Source organism: Hyla sarda, chromosome 7, assembly GCF_029499605.1.
Source record: "Hyla sarda isolate aHylSar1 chromosome 7, aHylSar1.hap1, whole genome shotgun sequence".
NCBI lineage: Eukaryota > Metazoa > Chordata > Amphibia > Anura > Hylidae > Hyla > Hyla sarda.
Genome location: NC_079195.1, coordinates 157270374 through 157296364, shown reverse-complemented (window position 1 = coordinate 157296364; position 25991 = coordinate 157270374). Strand labels below are relative to the sequence as shown.

Genomic DNA, 25991 nt, shown 5'->3' with positions numbered 1-25991 from the left:
TCAGTTTTCCTTAAATGTTTCAGAGGATCTGCAGTAGTTTTGTTTTTACGATGGGACGCTGATTCGCTGCGTCTTTCAGGTCGCTATCGTTCTCCTGGATGTGCCAGTGTAGCATTATGGCTCGGTTTGTTTGAGAGTAACCAAATGAGAAAATAAATCTGTTTTTTGTCGGAATCTTTAGCTCTTCTTCTTTGTCTATATAGGATGTCAATACGGTTCATCTTTTCTACTTTCTCATAGGCTGTATTTATAGCTGTGGAGGGATATCCTCGTTCAGTTAGTCTGCTCTTTAACTCGTTGGCTTGTTGTTCATAAGTGTCAGGATCGCTGTTCAACCTTTTTAGCTGAATAAATTGACTCAGGGGTATACTTTTTTTTATTTTTTTTTACATGTGCTTGGTGGGAGCTATTGCAGTGTATGATACTGTGTTTTGCTATATCTTTCCTGTAGCCCTCAGTCGAGATTCCTTGGGGAGTAACTAGGATTTTGATGTCAAGAAAATCAAGAGCAGTTTTACTGAACACACTAGTGAATTTCATGTTCATATTGTTGACGTTTAAATATTCGACGAATTCTAAAAATCTGTCTTTAGTTCCTTCCCACACCAACAGAACGTCATCCACATACCTTTTGTATTCTTTAATATTGGTAACAAATGGATTCCCTGTGGAGAAGATATATTTAAATTCAAACACTGCTAGAAACATATTGGCGATGGTACATGAAATGGCGGTCCCCACGTTTTGTCTATACCACTGCTGTCTATTGGAAAGTATTACAGGACAAGATGAACATTATGGATTCCCATACAAAACGGGAAAAAAAACAGACAGCCTATACACTCACATCCAGAGGGATGCGAGTCTACAGGCTCTCGACATCAATGCTGACTAACTGCAGACTAACCGAACGAGGATATCCCTCCAGTTATAAATACAGCCTATGAAAAAGTAGAAAAGATAAACCGTAATGACATCCTATACAGGCAAAGAAGAAGAGCTAAAGATCCCGACAAAAAACTGATTTATTTTCTCATTTGATAACTCTGAAATGAACTCCCAGATAAACAGAACCATATTGCTACATTGGATCATCCTGGAGAACGATAGCGACCTGAAAGACGCAGTGAAGCAGCGTCCCATGATTGCCTATCATAAAAACAAAACTATTGCAGATCATCTGAAACTTTTAACAAAAACTGAAATAGATCAAAATAACAGTAATTGTATAAGAGATCTTACCCCCATAGGAAACCAAAAGTGTGGAAACTGTAATTTCTGTAAGTTTAATACATGTACCACTAGTTGTAATCTGGGAGGTGTATTCCACCCCATTAATCAACTTATCACTTGCAAAAGTTCCTATGTGGTATACCTGGTCTGCCCTTACGCTAGATTTTATATTGGCAAAACCAATAGACCTCTATATGTGATGTTCAGAGAACACCGTAATGCCCTTAAACATCTTCTTAAATGTAGTGTATAAAGGGGATTGTGCAGCTCGACTAGGTAGAAAATTAGATAACCGAGGTTAACTGTATAGCACCTAATACCCAAGGTGCTTGGCTAAAAACATGAAGTGTGAAAAGTAAGGTAACAGTCCTCAAGTGATCTAGTGAGGGGGGGGGGGGAGGGAGAAGGGGGCGAAGAGGAGGAGAGGGGAAATAGGAAGAGGTAGGAATCAGATAATAGAGGTGAACAAAAAAAGATTAGACCATAGAGTGAAAAATATATGGATTTAATGAAGAAATTAGATAACATACAAAAAGGTTAGAAGTGAGCTGGAGGGGGGGTAACGCAGGGCACTTGCGCTTCCCCTCCAAAAATTAAAAACATGATATAATAAATAGGATAAATTCAATATAGATAAATAAAATGTGCAAAAAATATGCAAAAATAAAATTTTTATAAAACATCAATTCTGAATCCCCAGATGGTGCATATAATGTCCTATAGATCAAAGCTCATGGATATTCATAGATGTTCAGGTCCAAAAACTGTCAACACAGATATACCGTGTAATATGATGCACAGTGATACGTGGCTGCACTGGTCCTGTAAAAAATACCGTTCCAATACGTTACATGTACGATAAATATGTGCAGAAGGTATGTATCCTGTAAAAGAAAGGCACAGCAATATAGTGTATCGATCTGTACAGTCCTGTAGGTAAAAAGATATTCTGCTGGTTCCTGTTATGCAGTTAGTCCCACTGCTATTTCTTCACAGGACCCTATGGACCTATGTTCCTCTCACCCTGTCCAGCTGGGCAACAGCTTAGTGCAACGTCGTCTTTGCTCGCACTGCTGCCAACACTTCTAGCTGCGTGGGGCGGCTGCTTGTCAGGCAGACAGTCTCGCCCAGCAAGCACACAGGAGCGTGTTCGCAGTGGCGAGTGGGTTCGGCATCCTCGTTGGTCAGGCTCCAATATTGTGTGAGGCAGAGTGGTGCTGACGCTTTCAGGAGTCTACTCCTTTCTTCAGCAGCTGAAGAAAGGAGTAGTCTCCTGAAACATGTCTAGCCCTAGTGTTTTACCTGAATCCCCAGGTTTATACCATAGATCACCAACTGCCCTTTAGAGCCTGATACGGACTATCTACCAACACAGAGACTGACATCACTGGCCAGCATTCAAACTTAGCGCTTTTTTCTTTCTCCTGAGCGTGCTCAGCACCACTCTGCCTCACACAGGATTGGAGCCGGACCAACGAGGACGCCGAACCCACTCACCACTGGGAACACGCTTCTGCTCCTGTGCACTCGCTGGGTGAGACGGTCTGCCTGACAAGCAGCCACCCCGCACAGCTTGAAGTGTCGGCAGCAGTGCGAGCAATGAAGACGTTGCACCTGGCTGTTGCCCAGCTGGACAGGGTGAGAGGGACATAGTCCCACCGCTATTTCTTCACAGGACCCTATGGACATAACTGCATAACAGGAACCAGCAGAATATTTTTTTACCTACAGGACTGTACATATATCGATACACCATATTGCTGTGCCTTTCTTTTACAGGATACATACCTTCAGCACTTATTTATCGTACATGTAACGTATTGGAATGGTATTTTTTACAGGAACAGTGGAGCCACATATTACTATGCCTCATATTACACCGTATATCTGTGTTGACAATTTTTGCATCTGAATGTCTATGAATATCCATGAACTTTGATCTTTAGGAGATTTTATGCACCATCTGGGGATTCAGTATTGACGTTTTATTTTTGCATATTTTTTGCACATTTTATTTATTTATCTATATTGAATTTATCCTATTTATTATCTTATTTTTCATTTTTGGAGGGGAATCGCAAGGGTCCTGCGTTACCCTCCTCCAGCTCACATCTACCTTTTTTGTATTTTATCTAATTTCTTCCTTAAATCCATATATTTTTCACTCTAATCTCTTTTTTTGTTCACCTCTATAATCTTCTTAAAAGATATTAAATGTTCTTAAATTTGGAGGTTTAGAGAGATTATTCACAACCGATATATACTCAGGGTCCGGTTGGACTAAACGACCGACTGGATTTATCATACTTCTTATAATGCCCCACATTGGTCTTTTATATTGTGACCCCATATTGACACACTATATTACGTCTTTCCTTAGTTTTCCCTTAGATAGCGTTCACACGTCTGGTGATCCTGATGAGCGTTTTTCATTTGTTTGTCCTTAATCACGCTCCATACCATTGTTGACACGTTGTCTATGATAGCGTTCTAGTTACCAGATGCATAAGACGATATGCGCGATGATGTTGATCTGAGGCCGGAAGAAGTACGTTCTATCGTATGAAACGGCTGGCGTTGCCTCTGAGCGCTCCTCACCATCGAGGCCTGATCCCGGACATGGTGATGTTTATCCTGCGGTGAGTGCATATACACCTTTTTTGCATTAGTTACTTAGCTACTTCAGCTGTGTGTATGTATTATATAAAATTATATATATGCACCCTACAGGTATCGCCTTTATTGGACCCGGATCCTCCGCTGCTCCCATACTATACGATATTAGTCACTAGGACATAGTCAGTATTATATAGTGTGTCCGTGAGTGCTCTCCCCATTCTTTTGAGTGCTGTTCAGATTTGTAAATTACTTCAATTTAAAAATCTTAATTCTTCTAGTACTTAGCTGTTGTATGTTCCACAGAAAGTTTGTCTCTTTTTGAATTTATTTTCTGTGTGACCACAGTGCTCTGCTGACACCTCTGTCCATTTTAGGAACTGTCCGGAGCAGGATAAGTTTGCTATGGGGATTTGCTCCTACTCTGGACAGTTCCTAAAATGGACAGAGGTGTCAGCAGAGAGCACTGTGGTCAGACAGGAAGGAAATTCTAAAAGAAAAAGAACTTCCTGTGGAACATACAGCAGATGATATGTACTGGAAGGATTAAGATTTTTAAATAGACAAAGTTTACAAACCTGAAGCAAATCTCAGACCCAAAGACTACCATTTATGTAATCGAACAGGGTATAATACAAACTTAAAATAAATCTGGACTGAATGAGCATATCATGAGCACTCACCACTGTGGAATAATATGTTTTAACCACCTCTCGCCACATTTCCTCCGAAAGACTAGGAATATCTTTGACCCATTTCAAATATGCAATAGCAAAAGGATCCAGACTCGCCAACTGCAGTAAGGCATACACCTGGGTAAGGGGTTTGGAAAGATTGGTGATCCCCAGGAGCAATTCCAAGTCATTAAACACAGGGGTAACTTCCAGGGGGCCAAACTGGGCAGATACCGCATTTTTCAACTGGAGATACCTGAAATGGAGTTTCATCAAAACGGCTTCTCAGATCAGCAAATGAAGGGTAGATACAATCTTCTCTAAACAAGTGCAAGGCAAATTTAACTTCATGGGGGCTCCAAAACCCGGCAGCCTCCGACTCCCGTAGGTGGACCAAATGAGGGTTACCCCACAGGGGTGCTAGGGGAGAAACTACCGGTTGAGCAAAGCGCCCAGACCGCAGCTACTGTCTTAATAGGTGTCAACAAGGATTAGGAGGGTGTATATCTGTACAATGCATTAGTCAATGTCTCATACAAACCCATGAGAGCCACTGCTAGGGCCATAAAGGCATTCAAAAGATCCAGGTCAATCCACCAGGCTGCGTACACCAGCTGTGAAGCTAAAAAATAGTTATGCATATTTGGAGCGGCAAGCCCTCCTTGCTGTTTAGGCGACTGGAGCAGTGCCCAACCCAATCTGAGGTTTATTCTGCCAATAGCAGGATCTCAGAGCTCTGTCAAGTTTTATAAAAAAAAAAAAAAAAAACTCTAAGAGGAAAAAAAATAGGTGACAAATGAAAAAGATATAGAAATTTTGGAAGAAATACCATCTTTAACCCTCCCTTTCAAAGACAAGGGTAAAGAGTCCCATGCCTGAAGCTTTGTGATTGTAGCCTCCGGAAGAGGGTTCAAATTAAGGTCCATAAACTCAGAAATGCTTGAAGCCACTTCCACTCCCAAGTACCTAAAACGAGACACCATCTGAAGACCATTGGGCAACACAGAGGGCATAATCCCTCCCCGGGATAAGGACATAATGGAAAATTTTGCCCAATTTACTCTAAGGCCTGAGACATCCCCAAACCAATCCAAGATATCAATCAAAGCCCTTAGGGAGCCCTCCACATCTGTTAGATATACTAGGGTATCATCAGCGTACAAGGAAATCTTTTCAGTCACAGACCCTCTAGGGATGCCCCCAACAGCCTCAGTGGCCCTAATGGCCGCCGCTAGAGGCTCTATAGAGAAAGCAAATAGGAAGGGGGAAAGCGGGCACCCCCTGCCTAGTACCCCTACACAGTGGGAAAGACTCAGAAACATCCATGCTAGTACAAATATAGGGGTACCATATAGTAAGCGAACCCAATTCCGGAAAATAGGTCCAAAGCAGAGGACACGCATCAGGCACCATATATAATGCCATTCGACCAAGTCAAAAACCTTATACACATCAAGGCTGACTACATAGCCAGGGGAAGCATCCTCCTCCGCTGTGGAGATATTACGTTGTAACCTTTTGACATTAATATCCGTGGCCCTTCCTGGCATAAATCTGGTTTGGTCAGGTTGAACAACAGAAGAAATAACTCCTCTAAGCCTGTTCGCCAGAACCTTTGCCAAAATTTTTATATCTACATAGAGAAGGAAAATAGGGCAGTATGAGTTTGGCAAAGTCTGATCTTTCCCAGGCTTCAGATGTACCACAATAAGTGCCTCTCCTATGGAATCAGGCAAGGCCCCAGATTTCAAAGCCGCAGCATAAAGGTTAAGTAAAATTGGAATTAATTTCTCCTCATTAACCCTGCACCAATCACCCACCAGCCCACCCAAACCCGAAGTCTTCCCCGATGGCAAGTCTTCAACAACCCGTGACACCTCCTCAGCCGTCAAAGGGGCCTCAAGGGCTGAAGACTAAAGTGGGGTCAAGGGGGAGCTCCCTCAAATAGGACAATATAACCAGTGGGGCAACCTGGGACGAGGAAGAATATAGGGAACTATAAAAGGAGTGAAATACCCAATTAACAACTACCAGGTCAGCACTCAATGCCTCGTCTAATGTGCGTATACAGGGTATGGAAGCCACTGGGTGGCTCTCCGGCTATAAATAAGCCTGCAGTTTACCATTCTTGTCCCCAAATTCAAATAGGGCCGCTTCTCTATCCGCCATTTTCAGGTGAACTGGATCCTTCTGTAAAATCAATAGGGATTGCTGCGACTTAGCCCATCCCCTTTCTGTCTCAGGAATAGGGTCCCTAACCACCTCTGCCTCCAGTGTCCCAATTTCAACCTGCAATGCCCTCTCCCAGGTCCCTAGCTCAGCCCTTCTACTAGCCACACCAGCTATAAATGCTCCCCGGACAGTTACCTTATAAGTGTCCCATCGGATCAAAACATCCGGGTGGGAGGCATTATGCGTCCAGAAATCAGTATGTGCTAGCTCTAAGGCGGAAGAAACTTCCTCAGCCTGAAGCCACCCGGAGTGCATTCTAAATATACGAGAGGAGGGACGGGGACCCAGGAACAAAGTGACAATTAAAGCTGACTGTTCAGGGATTCCTCTACTGGTGTAAAACACCTCACTCACCGCTGGCATAAGCGAGGTCAATACGAGAGAAGGACTTATGCACTGAGGAATAAACGGAGAAAACAGAATAGTCAGGATACTTCTATCTCCAGAGTTTGGTGAGGCCTAGCCCCAGACGCCAAGAAGATAATCCAGCCGAGCCAGGGTCCAAAGCACTGGTGCGATCAAGCCGGGGATCAAGAATAACATTAAAATTACCTATAAAAAGAACAGGATCAGTAGGGAAGAGGTCTGTTTATCCATAAGCGAGTTCAACAAGGCAACATGGAAGGGAGGAGGCATATACTCAGAGACCAGCGTGAAGGAAACAGGAGACCATGCACAATGTAAGATTACATATCTACCAAAATGGTCACATGAAACCTGGGATCCTACCAGTGGGAGGGACTTAGATACTAGTACCGAAACACCTCTGGCTGAAGATGAATAAGGAGTGGTACCCCCTCGCCACCCATACTCTCCGCAGGGCCTACACCTTCTGACCTGTGAGGGGAGTCTCCTGTAGACATATATATGGGGAGTGGCGTTTAACAAAATCTAAGCACAGCGCCCTCTTGAATTTAGAGTTGAGGCCACAGACATTTTAAGGGACCCCATTATGAAACAAGTGAAAAGTACAAGCAGAGTATGACTCTATAAAGGAAAACCCATGTCATCTGGAGAGCTCCCAAACACACCACATTCAGCCAGACTACAAAGACATACAACAAGGACATGACAACACAAAAAAGCAAGAACATAAAACCTGTAGAACAGTCCCCGAACAATTCCCTGTCTAGCACTAACTAAACAAGTGCAGACCTGTATCCTTAACAAAAGAACCATATCAGGAGAGTGCAAGAGTTACGAACAATCCACCTAACCACCTCCTCCTGCTAGTCCATTAGAACTATAGGTAATAACCCCCTATCAAGGGAAGGACCTAAGGAAAACTCGTGCCTCGGGCAACTGCAATTGCAATCCCAACCCACTAACTAAGAAAAGAGTAGGCAGTCTAGCAGGGAAATAAGTACGGCAGCTGAGCAGCCAGAGGGGCAGCCTCCGCCCACTTCAACATGTAGGTGACGTGAAGAATTTAGTGGTGCGTCCATCCACCACCCTCAGATGAGCTGGGTATAAGCATGGCATATCTATCTCTCTAGGAACGAAGCATGGCTCTAACTTCTGTAAATTGGGTGCATTGTTTACGTAATTCCACGGAAAAGTCCGGGCAGAAGGAGACCCTACTCTCCCCGAAGAAAACCTCCTTTAATCCTCACTGCCCGCATGATAGCATCCCTGTCTTTGAAATGCAGGATCTTTGCCATGAAGGGCCGGGGGGGCCCCCGGGGACAGGAGGTCTGGCAAAGACCCTACGAGCTCGTTCCACCGAGAAGAAAGGAGAAGAGACATCCGCAGGCCAAATCTCTTTGAGCCAGGATTCAAGGAATGCCACAGGATCAGCGCCTTCCGCCTTTTCAGGAAGGCCCACCAGCCGAACATTATTGCGCCGGTGGCGATTTTCAAAGTAGTCAGCCCTGTCCACCATTCCTCTAAACTGACGTTGTAGATCTGCTATTTGTTGAGGGACAGGGCAGAGAGTATCCTCCACTGCTGAAACTCTGTTCCACCTCCATAGTGCACTCTCAGCTTCTGAGTTTCATGGTGCAGGATAACAAAGTCCTGTCGAAGCTCATCCACTTTAGAGATCATAGAAGTATGACAAGAAGTTATAGTAGACAAAAGTTCGGTAAAGCGCAGGTCAAAGGTGGCCCCATCATACTGCATCCTTTCTGGAGAGGGAAGAGGTGCCGGACCAGCAGAACAATCCGCCAAGAGCACAGACTGCCCAGGCGAAGAACAGGGAACCTCCGCTCTGGAAAATTGACTCAACATTAGCAACATTAGCCGCCACCTTGGTAGAAAGAGGTGTCTGCGCCACAGAGGTATGCTGTGAAGATCGGTCAACCGAGGAGACATCATCATCCGATGAAGGGCGAGCCACCCCAGCTCCTGATTTAGTGCGTTTGGATTTGCCACTTGAACCACCCATAGTAGCACAAAGTCACTCAGCAGAGCAAATATAAGTAATGCAGGGCACTAGAAGAGAGGAGCACCACACATAGCACACAGTAAGATGGCACAAAGATCCGTAGCAGAGACTTCAGGTATCCGAAGATTGCAATCAACAGCAGATGAAGACTACACACAGGAGAGCACCTAGGACTCCCCAGGCACTGTAACCACCATAAGCCCCTGAAATCGAAGCACTGGACCCCATAGAGTCCGGATCAGGGCTCTATGGGAGCTGCAGGAGGGGAACTATTCTGTATAGGGCCAGCACCCGTCTACTAAAGTCCCAGCAAGCCCAGAGGTAGGCATAGGCATTTGCTGTATTGTGTAGCAGGCAGGTATGGCAGGAGGGTGGGGGGGGGGGGGGGGGTACTCACAAACTTCACAGGAGTCCAGATCAACCCCAGGGCTACACTGCCCCCTCCGAGCCCCACAAACGTTAGGAGAGATGACAGCCGTCTTTCGGTGCTTCCAAGCAGAGAGTTGTACTCCTCAGCTCAGCAGTCACAGTAGTGCAGGCAAAGCGGTAGTTGCCGGGGAGACCCAGCTCAGGCTCAAGCCTGGCCCATGAAGGCCAGCAGTGGCAGGGCTTCCGGCTTCAGCAGGCTAATATCAGCGCTGGGACCTGGGAACTATGCAGAGCACCTCACCGGACCAGAGACTCTCCTCCGTTCCTCTCCAGGGCCAACCACTTCCACGAGCTCAGCTACCGCCCACGCTGCCACAGACCAGGAGATCTGTGCAATGCTGCCGGCTCCCCTCAGGGGCTTCCAGGACTGCGTCCACCGCTGCAGGAGACCTTCCCGAACTTGGAGAACCCCCTCTGGTCAGTATCCCTGCGGGTCAGGGACAGAATTCAGGATAAAATAATACTGGGAAGCGGGAGCTCGGCGGACATGTGTCTGCTCAGCTCCCCATGTTGGCCTCGCCCCCAGAAAACATGTCATTTTTACCGTAAAATGTACAGCGTGAAAACGAAACCTTCCACAATATGGAGGGAAAAAAAATGCGTTTTTCATATACATTTCCCCACACAAATCATTTTTTGGATTTGCTGTGCATTTTTGACCTTGCAGTCCGTAAATGGACCATTTAAGGACTGCAAGGTCAAAAATAAATAATTTCCTCCTATGAATGATATCTTCTGCATTGAGGTGTTCACAGACCTAGTCTGCAGGGATCTGGAAAGAATAGAGAGATCCCATAATACCCTACCCTCTAATTTTACCAAGCAAGAGAGGTTTGCACTGAGGTCCCTTGCTCAGAATCAAGATCTAATAATTAAAAATTCAGATAAAAAGGTGGTAATGTGGTGTTGATGGACCGTAACACCTATACCCAGATGTGCTACAGATTGCTCAATGACACAGAAACATATGAGATCTTAAGTGGGGATCCCACACAAGTGTATTTGAGGACTTTACTATTGATTTTGGACCACGCTAAATCTGGTCGGATTATTGATGAACATTAATACGCCTTTCTGGCTCCCAGTGCCCCCACCATTCCAACTTTTTATGCACTACCGAAAATTCATAAAGGGCTATCATCCCTGAAGGGTAGACCTATCATGGCGGGCATTTGTAGCCTAAGTAAAAATATTGGCATATACCTAAACAAGATTCTGAGAGACTTTGTCCTAGCACTTTCCTCGTATACTCGCGACACAATGGACCTTCTGAATAAATTAGAGGATATCACCGTGGAATCTAATATGATACTCGCGAGTATAGATGTGGAAGCATTATACCCGTCGATTCCACATGAGATTGGTTTAAGGGCAGTCAGTTATTTTCTCTCTACTAGAGGTTCCTTCATGCAGACACACAAATCTTTCGTGCTAGACCTTCTTCATTTTACATTAACCCGCAATTTTTTTCTATTTAATGGAAGGCATTACCACCAATTTAGGGGCACAGCTATGGGGAGCCCGTGTACCCCCTCATATGCTAACTTGCTCCTGGGTTGGTGGGAGGCCACCATCATCTTCCAGGACAACGACAGGGAATATTTTTCAGAATTTGCCATTTCCTGGTCCCGGTACACTGACGATATTTTCATCTTATGGACCGGGACACAGGCCCAGTTTGATAGCTTTCTAAGATCACTTAACAATAATGAGATTGGGTTATTCTTTACCAGTGAAACATCACTTGAAGGTCTAGCGTTTTTGGATGTCTTCATCTCTAAAGGGGCAGGGAGTATCCTAAACACTACAGTGTACCGTAAAGCTACTGCCACGAACAGTCTCCTCAGGTGGGAGAGCTATCACCCAGGTCCCCTCAAACGAGGGATACATAGCGGGCAGTATCTCCGCCTGAGGCAGATTGTGGGAGCGGGGATATCTTGATGGAATCCTGAAACCAGCATACTGTAAGGCACTAGAGACCCTGAGAGAGAGACTATTGGTGCCGAAACCAAAAGAGAGTGAGGGACTTCATAAACAGCCAATCAGGATAATAGGGACCTTTGACAGTGAGGCCCCCCCCAGCTACGCAACATAATTGAGCGTCATTGGAATATATTAAAACTGGACCCAGACCTAGAGTCCCCCCTTACCAATATACCATCTATTACATAGGGAGACATGGCTAAGTAGGACCCAGTTAGTGGGCTGCTTCCCATATGAACACTGTAAAGCTTGTGGCAACGTGGAAAAAACTAAAGAACTACAAGACTTCAGAACAAACAATGTGTATGGTATAAAAAGCTTTAATAACTGCAACACAAAGTCTGATCTACATTGCCCCCTGCCCATGTGAAACGATATGTAGGAAAAACATTGAGAGAATTACACAAATTAATTCTTGAACATATGGGAACAACATAGAAACAAAAGAACACTGTCCATATGAGAGAGTACCATTGGGGGGGGGGGGGCAGTAAGGGACTGCGATTTGTGGGGGTTGAACATGTGAATCCCTCTCCACAAGGTGGGGACCATGATCGGACCCTCCTGCAAATAGAACGTAGAAGGATATTTCCATGGCACCCCACGGTTTGAAAAAACAGTTCAAGTTTTTCCCCCTTTATTTAATCATCCCTAATACTTGGGACTATTATTGCATTTCTAGAGTCTACTTTTGGGGGATGGAGGTGACCTTGAGGTGGAGTTAGGTAGTCAGGGGGGGTCCCAGTGGACTCATAGCTTTGTACCACCTCCACTAAATATAGGGTAATAGGGATATCTAGGAGGTATCCAGTTCCCAGTACCGCCCTTCTAAGGGCGTCACTGCGGCTTAGGGTAACAGGTTCAGGTTATTTATAGGGACTAGAATAGGATCCTTAGGCCCCATCTTATTTTCCCTTCCCTATCTCCTTAGGGCTCCCCTGGTTACCTCCTCCTCCATTAGCCCCATCTCTGGGGGAGATCTTCCCCCTTGACACTTTTTTACAGATATATGCAAAGGCTCATTTTACTCAGTGATTACCTCTAGCTATTATGGCTACCTCACTGTTTATTAATGCCAGCTATCACATTACAATATGGACAAGCTGCACTAAGGAACCCCATTCTATCAGAATTGGGGGCCAAACATGGGGGACGAACAGTAACATTACTAAATGTATAAATATACTGTACTGTCCCCTACAAATTTTGCTCCTATCTGCAGCACCTCACTGTCCTTGGTTAATACTAGTTATATTTAGAACTTACTAGGCATTCGATTATATTATTATTTACACATTATGTTGCTGGAGTATTATTGTTTTCTGGTTTTACATAACTTCCCTACATTGGCCCTTTTTCCAGCCAGAAACCAAGATGGCGATTTAAGCATTCACTGATACGCCCACTTCCTGGCAGCTAACAGCTCTGCATTGTGGCGTCTGATGACTCCTTGTGTCAGTAGTGTCCGCCCCCTCCTCTGACGCCGGGAGGAGCACAGTCCGGAAGCTGCTAAAAGCGGTAGTGCAGCGCTTGTTTGACAGGCGCTGGCTTCACCACAAGCTGCAGTAGAACGCGGGGCTACTTCCCCAGCTCCCTGACACTGCAGGACGCACTTCTTCATTACTCGGTGCTGCATGTCTGTGAGTATGGAACTCTAATTATAGGCCTCAGCGGTTTGGTTATATGTAGTGAATTCATGACCTTATCCCCTCCTTATAGGGAAATCTTACGCTATCACTGAGTATATATCAACTACGCTGAACATGCTTACTGCTAGATGGGGTAAGGTCACTGTCATATTATTTAACATACACTTTCTTCTTCATTGCAGGGACATCTGATCTACACACAGCAAGGTCTATGTGGATGACGGCTACCGACAGCCAATAGGCTTGTACTGAATTTCAAATGCATATTACCTTAAACTAGATGCATGAGTTATTTTTATTATTTCTACTATTTCTTGAGCTATATTTGCTAAGGTTCCCCGAGGACGTCCCCGTGCATCATATATTAAAAAAAGAATGCAGACAGAAACGTGTTGGGAATGATATTACAAATATGACTATAATAATAGCTCTGAGAGTATAATCGTGCGTCCATATCAACTAAGACTTTTTGGTGGCTTTTAAGGTAGCATTAAAATTGATTAGTTTAAGCGACACCCCTTTTCATTATATTTTGTTTGTATCAAATTTGTAGTCTGTGGGGTTTTGGACAGGGTTTTTTTCTGTGGCCCCTATTGATCACATAATATTATATAAGAGCGTACATTCCTGGAACAAAATAACATTAATGCTTATGAAGAAATATTAAATCCCATCCCTTCCCCAATATCGCGCCACACCCCTACCCTTCAATTCCCTGGTTGAACTTGATGGACGTATGTCTTTTTTCAACCGTACTAATTATGTAACAATGCTCAGAAGAGAAGGAGTTGGAAAGCAAATTTTGCTGAAATGGTTTTTGGGGGGCATGTCGCATTTAGGAAGCTCTAAATGGCAAACTATTTTGGAAACTACATCCCTCAAGGAACGTAACAAGGGGTACAGTGAGCCTTAACATCCCACAGGTGTTTGACGGCTATTTGTTAAAGTCAGATGTGTAAATGAGAAAAAAAAATTCACAAAAATGCTGGCTTTTCCCCGAATTTAGGGAAAATAGGAGAAAATGACCGCCAAAATTTCTAACCACATCTCTTCTGAGTATGGAAATACCCCATGTGTGGACGACAAGTGCTCTGCTGGCACGCAACAATGCTCAGAAGAGAAGGAGTGCCATTGAGCTTTTGGACAGAGAATTTGGTTTGAATAGAAGTCGGTGGCCATGCGCGTTAACAAAGCCCCCAGTGGTGCCAGAACAGTGGACCCCCCCACATGTGACCCCATTTTGGAAACAACACCCCTCACAGAATTTAATAACTTAATAACAGTGAGCATTTGTGCAACTGCCCGCCCCCCCCGGCGTTTGACAGATCTTTGGAACAGTGGGCTGTGCAAATGAAAAATTTAATTTTTCATTTTCACGGACCACTCTTCAAAAAATCTGTCAGACACCTGCTCACTGTACCCCTTATTACATTACGTGAGGGGTGTCGTTTCGAAAATGGGGTCACGTGTGGGGTCCATTGTTCTGGCACCATGGTGGCTTTGTAAACACACGTGGCCTTCAATTCCGGACAAATTTTCTCTCCAAAAGCCCAAAGGCGCTCCTTCTCTTCTGAGCATTGTTCTCTTGTTCGTCCGCAGAGCACTTTACATCCACATATGGGGTATGTCCTTACTCAGAAGAAATGGGGTTATAAATTTTGTGGGGCTTTTTTTTCCCTATTTTCCCTTGTGAAAATTAAAAATTAAGGGTAACACGAGCATTTAAAAAAAAATTATTCTCATTTTCCCATCCAACTTTAACGTAAATTCATCAAACACCTGTGGGGTGTCAAGGCTCACTATACCCCTCTTGTTACGTTCCATGAGGGGTGTCATTTCCACAATGTGGTCACATGTGGGTACCCCTGTGCAAATCACCGATTTAGGCCTCAAATGTACATAGTGCGCTCTCACTCCTGAGCCTTGTTGTGCGTCCGCAGAGAATTTTACGACCACATATGGGGTATTTCCGTACTCTTGTTACAAATTTTGGGGGTCTTTTTTTCCTTTTACCTCTAGTGAAAATAAAAAGTATGGGGCAACACCTGCATGTTAGGCTGCTTTCACACTATGAAGTGTTATTAATACACGTACGTTTGAAAAATCATTAACACACGTTAAACAGCCCCATTCAAGTCAATGTTTTTTTTTTCGTTTATCCATTATCACCCGTTATAGCCAGTCATGACTAACGGACATTAGTTGCGACGGGAGAAATAGCGTGACATGGACAAATTTTTCGCCCATCACAAGAAACGGGTAAATTAAAAGACATTATTTTTAACATTGAAATATATGGCCAACGGAGGTTAGTAAACACCCGTTAATGCCCGTTATTATAACTGACCTTTTTACTGAGCATGCTCAGAAGAGGTGACATCAGCAGACTCCTGCAGTGCTGAGGGACTACTACTACTCCCATCATGGAACAGACTTGTTCCATGATGGGAGTAGTAATTCCCTAGCTGCGGGAGTCTGCAGAGAGCTGGGGATACTACATTAGTGTTTGTATTACTGCCCCCATCATGGAACAGAGTCTGTTCCATGATGGGGGTTGTAGTACAGGGGCTGAAGGATTGATCGCACCGGGTTTCCCTTCTGAGACTCGATGTGATCTGAAGTTATTAAGCAGGGGAGCGGGCGGTAAGCTCCGAAACACTGCGATGTATCAGTGTGTTTTAACTTTCATTTTTTAATCCCCCGCGGGGAGCCCTGAATGGACAGTACTGAGGAGCCATTCAGGGCTCTCAGAGGGAGATTCAAAAATGAACATTGTGACTAGCAGGGGCCATATGTATATTAAACGCGCTGTGGGGGGCAAGATATATAGCGCTGCAGGGGGGGGGGGGGGGGGCAGACATATAGCCTATATATCTAGCCCCCCAGCAGCGCATTAGATATGACCCCCGCCGGCGCATTAATAAATATATAACCCCCCACCGGCGCATTAAATATATACCCCCCGCAGCACAGCGCTTCTATATACCTATGCCACTGCAGCGCTATATGTGAAAAGCATTCTAGCAGCAGCATCGGCCGCCCGATGCTGCTGATAGAAATACTTTTCATACATAGCTCAGTGCCGTCATATGTATATAGAAGCGCTGTGGGGTGGCAGATAACGCTATATGTCTGCCCCCCCCAGCGCTTCTATATACATATATCCCTGCAGTGCTATTAATGAAAAGGATTTCTATTAGCAGCGCATAGTGCCGGCAGACGTCTGCTGACACTATGCGCTCCGTATAGAAATACTTTTCAGTCATACCGCTGCAGGGGTATATGTATATAGAAGCGCTGGGGTGCAGACATATAGCGTTATCTGACCCCCACATCGCTTCTATATACATATGCCGGCACTGCGCTATGAACGAAAGGTATTTCTATAAGGAGCGCATGGTGCCGGCACTATGCGCTGCTAATAGAAATACTTTTCATTAATAGCGCTGCAGGGATATATGTATACAGAAGCGGGGGGGGGGGGGGGGGGGGGCAGACATAGACATAGGGTTATCTGCCCCCCCACCCCACAGTGCTTCTATATACATATGCCGCTGCAGTGATATGTATGAAAAGTATTTCTATCAGCAGCATTGGACGGCCGATGCTGCTGCTAAAATGCTTTTCACATATAGCACTGCAGTGGCGTAAGTATATAAAATCGCTGCGGGGGTATATATTTAATGTGCTGGCGGGGGGGTATATATTTATTAATGCACCGGCGGGGGTCATATCTAATGCGCTATAGTCTGCCCCCCCCGCATGCAATGCAATATATCTTGCCCCCACAGTGCTTTTAATATACATATGGCCCCTGCTAGTCACAATGTTCATTTTTAAATCTCCCACTGAGAGCCCCGATTGGCTCCTCAGTACCGGCCATTCAGGCCGAATGAAAGTTAACACACTGATACATCACAGGGTTGCTTAACTTGCCACCCGCTCCCCTGCTTAATAACTTCAGATCGCATCGGGTCTCAAAAGTGAAACCTGATGCGATCAATCCCTTAGCCCCTGTGCTACAACCCCCATCATGGAACAGACTCTGTTCCATGATGGGGGTAGTAGTACAAACACTAATGTAGCCTCCCCATCTGTCTGCAGACTCCCGCAGCGTGGGAATTACTACTCCCATCATGGAAACAAGTCTGGTCCGTGATGGGAGTAGTAGTAGTCCTGGCTGTGGGAGTATGTAGGCATACATGAGGGATAACGGGTCTTAACGGATGAATATTTATTTAGCCGTTAGCACCCGTTGTTTCATCAGTTATTAAACGCCCATTTTTTACACAGAAAACAGACGTTTAATAACGGGTGAACTTCATAGTGTGAAAGCAGCCTTAGTGTAATTTTTTTTTTGGTGTAGACCCCAACTTTTTCATTTCACAAGGAGTCAAAGTAGAAAAAAAAAAAAGTGTAATGCAATTGCTCTCGAGTATAGAAATACTAACTGTTTCCTTGAAATACGACAGGGCTCCGAAGTGCGAGAGCGCCATGCGCATTTGAGGACTAACTTAGGGACTGCATAGGGGTATTCTACGCCATTGATTCCCAAACAGGGTACCTGTTGTTGCTAAGCTCCCAGCATGCCTGGACAGTCAGTGGCTGTCAGGAAATGCTGGCAGTTGTTGTTTTGAAACAGCTGGAGGCTCTGTTTTGGAAACACTGCCGTATGATAAGTTTTTCATTTTTATTGGGGGGGGGGGGGGGGGGGGGAGACACAGTGTAAGGGGGTGTATATGTAGTGTTTTGCCCTTTATTTTGTGTAGTGTTTAGGGTACATTCGACAGGTGGGGGGTTTACGGTGGGTTTCCCGCTAGGAGTTCACGCTGCGGCGGAAAATTAGCTGCAGCTCAAAATTGAAGCAGGGAACTCACTGTAAACCTGCCCGTGTGACATTCACAAAAGGGGGGGGGGCAAACCTCCAGCTGTTGCAAAACTACAACTCCCAGCATGCACTGACAGACCATGCATGCTGGGAGTTGTACTTTTGCAACATTTGGAGGCACACTGGTTGGAAAACCTTCAGTTAGGTTCGGTTACCTAACTCCATAGTTTCCAACCAGTGTGCCTCCAGCTGTTGCAAAACTACAACTCCCAGCATGTTCTGATCGCTGAAGGGCATGCTGGGAGTTTTAGTTATGCAACAGCTGGAGGTATTCAACTACAACTCCTAGCATGGCGAGACAGCCGTTTGCTGTTCGTGCACGCTGGGAGTTGTAGTTTGCAAGATTTAGAGGGCCACGATTTTGAAACCACTGCACAGTGATCACCAAACTGTGGCCCTCCAGATGTTGCAAAACTACAAATCTCAGCATGCCCGGAGAGCAAACCAGGGGGTGGGGGAATCACAAGGGGTGCCTGCTGAACGATTTCAGCATGCATCCTGCCCGGTGAGTGGCGGGGACCGGAGAAATGCAGGGCTGTACGCCCTGAGTCCTTAAGGACCCGGAAATGGAGTACACCCTGTGTCCTTAAGTGGTTAAAGGGGTATTCCACTGGAAGAAAAATTAAAATCAACTGATGCCAGAAAGTTAAACAGATTTGTAACTACTATTAAAAAATCTTAATGCTTCCAGTACTTATCAGATGCTGTTATGATCCAGAGTAGGAGCAAATCCCCATAGAAAAACTATCCTGCTCTGGACAGTTCCTAAAATAGACAGAGGTGACAGCAGAGAGGTTTTCTATGGGGATTTGCTCCTACTCTGGACAGTTCCTTAAATGGACAGAGGTGTCAGCAGAGAGTACTGTGGTTCGGCAGGAAGTAAATTCAAAAAGAATCCAGCAGCTGATAAGTACTGGAAGGATTTAAATTTTTTTTTTTTTTTTTTATAGAAGTATATGGATAAGTGTCAGATCTCCAGAACTTCCTGCTAAGTGCTCCAGTCCCCACCTAAGACGGACTAGTCTCTGCATTGGCAGCAGTGTGACTGACTGGGCTGTCACTGTAGACACCAGTTAGTCTTGGAAGGTAAGGGTGGAGCACTCAGCGGGGAGAGACGAGACCCGTTCTGGAGATCATAAGGGCGTCTCGGCACGGTCAGACACTTATGCCCCATCATATGGCTAGGGGATACATTTGTTATAACTAGATAACCCCTTAAATATATCTGCATGGAGAAGTTTGGGAAAGGGCATTTGCTTCAAGGAATCTTCTGTTCTTGTCAAATCTTTTATTTCATAAGTCAGAATAAAAGGTTCTTAAAAGTAGCATCACCTTTAGCCAAATTAAAGGGGTTTTCCACCATAAGGTGATTTTAGTAGTAGGTACCTGCCCAAACTGGGTATGTCCTGTTGCATTTCTTTCTCTAAACTACACATCATATATAGTTTGTAAGTATGAGATCACTTTCCTCCATCCCACACATCAGCCACCCCACCAATTGAAACACACCTGTCATCCCTTCAATGCAATACACCAGTGTTTTCTAATCAGGGTGCCTACAGCTTTTGCAAAATGAACTCTCTCCCACCCAGCGGTCGCTCCACCCATTGAAGCAGAACAGACTCCCTCTGATCACCTGACTAGTGAGGTCAGGTCTCGATGTACTGCAACCAGGGAAATCCCAAAACATGAGTAATTTGTATGCAGATAAAAATAAATATTGGGGCGAAAATAACAGAAGAATTGTGAGACCAGCGCCACACACAGGTACAGACACTATATTATGAACTACACTAACTTTACAGCCCCTGTAGCATGGTCAAATAAAAAATAAATAAAAAATCCTTTATTATTATTTCAAATAGGCACTTATTTGAACAAACTTTGCATAGATCAATGGCAAATACAGGCAAATAAAACAACATGTAATAAATATAAATAGATAAAAATATATATATAATATTATATATATATATATATATATATATATATATAATATATATATATATAAATAATTTGAGTAGCCATATTAGTCCAGTAATGCAGATGCAAATCAACAAATGTTGCAGTATCTTGTAATACCTTTTTTATTGGACTAACAATTTTGTAGAGACAAGCTTTCGGGATTCCTCCCTTTATCAAGTCCAAAGCAAATCTAAGCTCATAAGCAGAAGACACAGGTTACATCTCACAAATATAAAAACATCTATTGTCTTAACCCCTGCATATTTGTGAGATGTAACCTGTGTCTTCTGCTTGTGAGCTCAGATTTGCTTTGGACTTGATAAAGGGAGGAATCCCGAAAGCTTGTCTCTACAAAATTATGTTAGTCCAATAAAAAAAGGTATTACAAGATACTGCAAAATTTTTTGATTTGCATCTATCTGACAAAAATGCTTCTTTCTTCTGTTATTAAACTACCCCCACACACAGACACACAAGGCAGCTTATCCTATAAAGTCTGATGCCCTTTTATTGTGGTACAGTAGAATCTCCCAATAGCAGACACTCATGGGGAATTAAAAAAAAAGTGTCCGCTATTGAGAGATGTTCCCTATTGGAGAAAAAGGCTCAAAAACCTTTCTAATTGACAGAATACTAAAATGACCTTAAAAAAAAACACTATAAAAAGCAATATTACAATAGAATCTCCCAGTACAGTTTAATCATCCCTTATCCCCCTGTACCATTTCCTCCTCCTTTATACCCTGTGCCACTCTATTCCCCCCTGTGCCAAATCATCCCTCCCTTACCCCCTTGTGCCACATAATTTCCCCTTGATCCCATCTATGCCAGAGGGGGAGGGGGGTGATTTGGCACAGGGGGAGTAAAGTGGCACAGGTGGTATGAAATGGCACAGGGGGTGGTAAAGAGGGGATGATTTGCACAAAGAGTAATGAAGGGGGTATGAAATAGCACAGGGGAAATAAAGGGTAAATTATGTGGCACATGGGGGTAATAGATGGGGGGGAATAAAGGTGGAATAAAGTAGCACGGGGCAGGGGTTGGGTCGAATGATGTGGCCGGCAGACGTACAGAAGCAGGGGACCACTGTTTAAACAGCGGTCTTCTGTTTCGTTGCTGGGGCTGGTGCAAAGAAGCAGAAGAAGCTGTTTAAACAGTGGTCTCCTGCTTCTGTACATCTGCTGGCCACATCATTCGACCCAACGCCTCCCCCCAAACCACTTTATTTCCCCTGTGCCAAATCATCCCCTCCTTTATTACCCACTGTGCCACATAATTTACCCTTGATTGATTTCCCCTGTGCTATTTCATTCCCCCTTCATTACCCTTTGTGCAAATGCATCACCCCTCTTTACCACCCCCTGAGCCATTTCATCCCCCTGGGAAGCCTGGGCCCCTTACTGATGTATTGGCTGTATCCCCAAACGGGCCCTGTGTACAAGGTAGGGCCAGCACATAAGCCTTGTTTGTCCCCTATTGGGAGTGTGTTGTCCTCTATTGGGAGTGTCCCCTATTCAGAGGGGGCAAATACATTAAGTCTTATGGGACTCTGAGGGGAATTAAAACTGTCAGTTATTGGGAGGTGTCCGCTAAGAGATTTTACTGTATTGTGATTTTCATAATTATAGGATTGACCTTTTACCTTTTGCATGTCTTGAATCCGCACCAAGAGATCTCTCAGTGTTTCAAGCCTGACTGTTTCATCTTCCGCATAAGGATAAATGTGACAGTGAAAACTAAGAGGAGAAAAAAAAATGTATATGAAACTTACTAAAAGAAACCTGTTAAAAAGGTCTGGTAAAGTTTGTAGGAACACTTACCAATTTGCTATTTTTTTTATTTTTTCTCCTATTCTATCTCCCCAGTAGGATATTAAGAATATAATTTGTGTTACACTCTCCCCCTGTATAAAACAAAAAAACAGAAAAACCCACACAAAACAGTAGTTAGGAGTTGCATGTATTTACAGTTATCCTATAACCAATAAGACACCATTTTGTTTGCATGCATGCACCCATAATTAATATTGGGAATAAAAAAATTGGCCACCACATGTCTAAGAACAATAATACAGAAATATATCTTCTCCAGAATAGGATCAGAGAGAACCAAACATCAATATCTATTGAATACTATGCATGCTCTGAGACATTGTCAGTTGCCTGGTGCAGGCTTTACAGTTTTTCATCCCTTGTATAATAGATTGAAATGTTAGCAGCAACTTACTGTTAGAAGGTCTTCCATAGGTTCAGACATCTCCACAAAATTAACAATAAGATATCCTCTGCAGGCTCGCCATAACAGACGTTCAAAGGAATTCATACGCCATGGGTGAATTACTCCAGCCATAAAACTAAATTTAAATGTTGAATGGAATGCACACAAAAAAAAAAAAAATTTATATACGGTAGACAAGGCATAATTAATAAATGTAATTTTCATCAAATCTACATAATATTGAAAACGTTTACAGGTATTCTTTGGCCAAGGGGAATGTGCAATTGATTTTTAATACTGCTTTAAGTGACTTAAAGGATCTTGCAATAGATGTATATTGCTGCTATTTGTTAGTACATTTTTTTTTCTCACTCTCTGAAATGACCTATTAAATATACAGTATGTGCGAGTTCCTGAAGACATATTTTGCACTAATATCTTCTCCTCCAACACATCTATCAATAACATGAGGAGTATTTGTTTATACCCCCATAAATATTTTTAAGAGCAAAACTGTTTTGCTTAGCACAGCACCAGCACTTTTTTGTTATGGTGTGGGATTTGTCGTTCTCTGTGCATACCATTTTTAGTGTTTTTTTTATGCCAATGGTTATGTGAATTCAATAGACATTGGGGGACATTTATCATCGTTGCTTTGGTAAGCAAGTTCTGTAGGCATTTTTTGCTGTAGTTTTGCATATGTATGGCACATGTATCATACTATCACAGGGGGGGTTGATAAATTTGGCTAACATAAGCAAAAACCAATAAATCACTTTTGAATACCCTTTTTTTTTAGCACACAAACAAAAACCAATTACTTCAGAACACAAATTTGCAGCTTTGAAAAAAGTGATTATAAAAGTGATAATATATATATTGTTTATTACATTTTTTAGCCACTTTTTTACCCCTAAATGTACTTTTTTTTTTTTAACAATTCTCATTTTAGATCCGTGTATCCTGTGGATTACTTTAGATTTGGAGGACTACCGTGACCAGTGTTTTTTTTGTTTAATGTTAATAAAATGGTTAATTATTGCGTGTTGTGTTTTTTTTTATTTATTTACTTTACAGGCTTAGTAGTGGAAGCAGTCTTATAGAGGGAGTCGATTACTAATCCGAGCTTAGCGTTAGCCACAAAAACAGCTAGCGCTAATCCCCATTTATTACCCCGGTACCCACCGCCACAGAGGTGCCGGGAAGAGCCGGTACCAACAGGCCCAGAGCATCAAAAATGGCGCTCCTGGGCCTAGACGGTAACAGGCTGGGCTGGGGAGGTCCAGTAACAATGGTCCTCTCCCCCCCTGGTACCGTCAGGCTGTTGCTGCTTGGTTGGTATTTGGCTGAGAATAAAAATAGGGAGAACCTTATGCTTTTTTTTTTTTTTTTTGCATAAAAAATAAAAAAAAAACGCATAGGGTTCCCCCTATTTTTATTTACAGCCAAATACCAACCAAGCAGCAACAGCCTGACGTTACCAGGGTGGGCGAGGACCATTGTTACTGGACCTCCCCAGCCTAAATAACGCCAGCCTGTGCCATTTTTGACACTCTGGGCCTGTTGGTACCAGCTCTTTCTGGCACCCCTGTGGGGGTGGGTAACAGGGTAATAATAGAGGGTCAGCACTAGCTGTTTTTGGGGCTAACGCTAAGCCCTAGCTTAGCAATGGACTCAATCTATAAAGACAGCTTCCACTACTAAGCCTGTCAAGTAAATAAAAAAAAAATAAAAAAACACTCCCCCACAAGCCCGCGTTAACCATTTTATTAACATTAAACAGAAAGAAAAAAAAACACTGATCATCGATGCACTCCACCGAATCCGACGTAGTCCACAGGATACACGGATCTGAAAGGAGAGAGAAAAAAAAAAAAGAAAAAATAGGTTAATACATTTATTGTCACCCGCCCGCGATGCCGCACAACTACAACTCCCAGCATGCCCTTACAGTAAGGACAGGAAGGGAGTTGTCGTGTAATATAGTAAAATAGTTCATAAGGTTGAAAAAAGACCAGAGTCCATAACGTACAACCTATATCCCTAATGAGTCCCTACTGAGTTAATCCAGAGGAAGGCAAAAAACCCTCATACTAGAGGTAAAAATTCCTTCCCGACTCCAAATATGGCAGTCAGAATAAATCCCTGGATCAACGTTCTGTCCCTATAATTCTAATATACATAACCAGCAATGTTCTTACTCTCCAAAAATGCATCCAGAACCCTTTTAAATTCTTTTACAGAGTTCCCCATGACCACCTCCTCCAGAAGAGAATTCCACAGTGGTGCGGGAGATGAGCGGTGGGGAGATCAGCTTGTCACCTACCTACCAACCCCCCCCCCACCCCCCCGCATGACTACAACTCCCAGCATGTCCCTACAGTAAGGGCATGCTGGGAGTTGTAGTTGTATACACCAAAATAAAGGCCAAAGAAAATGGTCATAACAAATGTAAATCTTTATTACACAAATACTTAAAAACACTCCAACATGTTAAAACAACAAACATAAAGAAAGGATGGTTGCACATACAGAAAAAAGAGAGATGAGGATATTACATATAGCACCTACTGAAAATAAACAACCTATATAACAAAAGAAAAAAGGGACTAAGACAAAATCACAGATATGTGATGTGTCTGATGACAGAGGAAATGGTGCCGGTGTGAGGTGAGATTTCCGAACCCATGCAGAAACCGAATCGCTCCTCCCCTCAGCTCTTTCGCTCTTCCCCTTCGCTCTCCGAAGTTTTCCGAAGCTAGAGCAGGGAGGAGCGAGGACAGAGGCCGATGTTTCACACCGAGATCGCACGTCTGCAGAACATTATTAAGCCACGCCCCTTAGGTTCGGAAATCTCACTTACACCCCCGCTGTACATTACACAAGAGGCAGGGGAGAGCGAGGAACGTCCACAGCTCTGTACACAGCTCCAACCCCCGCACACAGCTCCATCCCCTCCCCCTACTCTGTCTCCACAGGACCTGATCTACCATGGGGAGGTTGCAAGTTTGCACAGGGATAACAGAGCAGGGGGAGAGAGGATGTCCGTGCACAGCTCCTCACCTCCATAATGACTGCTCTGTGTGAAGGAGGACAGACTGCACTGCACGGGGAGGATTTCTGTGTGTGAAGGAGACAGACTGTAGGGGAATAAATATCATACTGGGGATGATTTATATGTGTGAGGGGGGGGGGGGGGGGGGGACTCCTGAATGACATGCTGGGAGTTGTAGTCCCTGTTATGTGTGTGTGTATGCCAGTGTTTCCCAACCAGGGAATGCTGGGAGTAGTAGATTTGCAACATCTGGAGGCACCCTGGTTGGGAAACACTGGTTTATGAACTACAACCCCCAGGAGACTGAGATACAATAGATGTGTTGGTGAACTACAACTCCCAGGAGACTACTGGGACAATAGAGGTGTTGGTGAACTACAACTCCCAGGAGGCTACTGAGAAACAATAGAGGTGACTACTCTGCACAGGCTGTATGTATGTAACAGGGATGTGGAAATTCTATCGCCCGACGCCCGGGACAAGTAGTTTTGGGCGCTGGGCAGGTGTATTGTTTATAGATTTAGCCCTGTATCGGGCTAGCAGGGACAGACAGACGTCCCCCTTATTTTTCTTTAATGTCGGTGTGAGGCGCAGGAGCGGATGGAAGTCTGCACCTCACATCGGCCTCAGAGTGTATGGAGGGGACGGCGGCCTCCAGCTGACT

At 44.0% G+C, this 25991-nt stretch overlaps 1 protein-coding gene across 2 annotated transcripts in view; it reads right to left on the bottom strand.

Moving 5' to 3' along the window:
- The window catches only part of TCIRG1 (T cell immune regulator 1, ATPase H+ transporting V0 subunit a3), a 550359-nt gene that overhangs the window by 403967 nt on the left and 120401 nt on the right, over positions 1 to 25991 (bottom strand). For both annotated transcript variants that reach the window (XM_056531100.1, XM_056531098.1), the window contains exons 6-8: positions 22282 to 22408; positions 21876 to 21958; positions 21698 to 21791 (exon numbers count right to left, since the gene is read on the bottom strand). In XM_056531100.1, coding sequence (XP_056387075.1) covers positions 21698 to 21791; positions 21876 to 21958; positions 22282 to 22408 — 304 coding nt within the window. The remainder of the gene's footprint in view (positions 1 to 21697; positions 21792 to 21875; positions 21959 to 22281; positions 22409 to 25991) is intronic.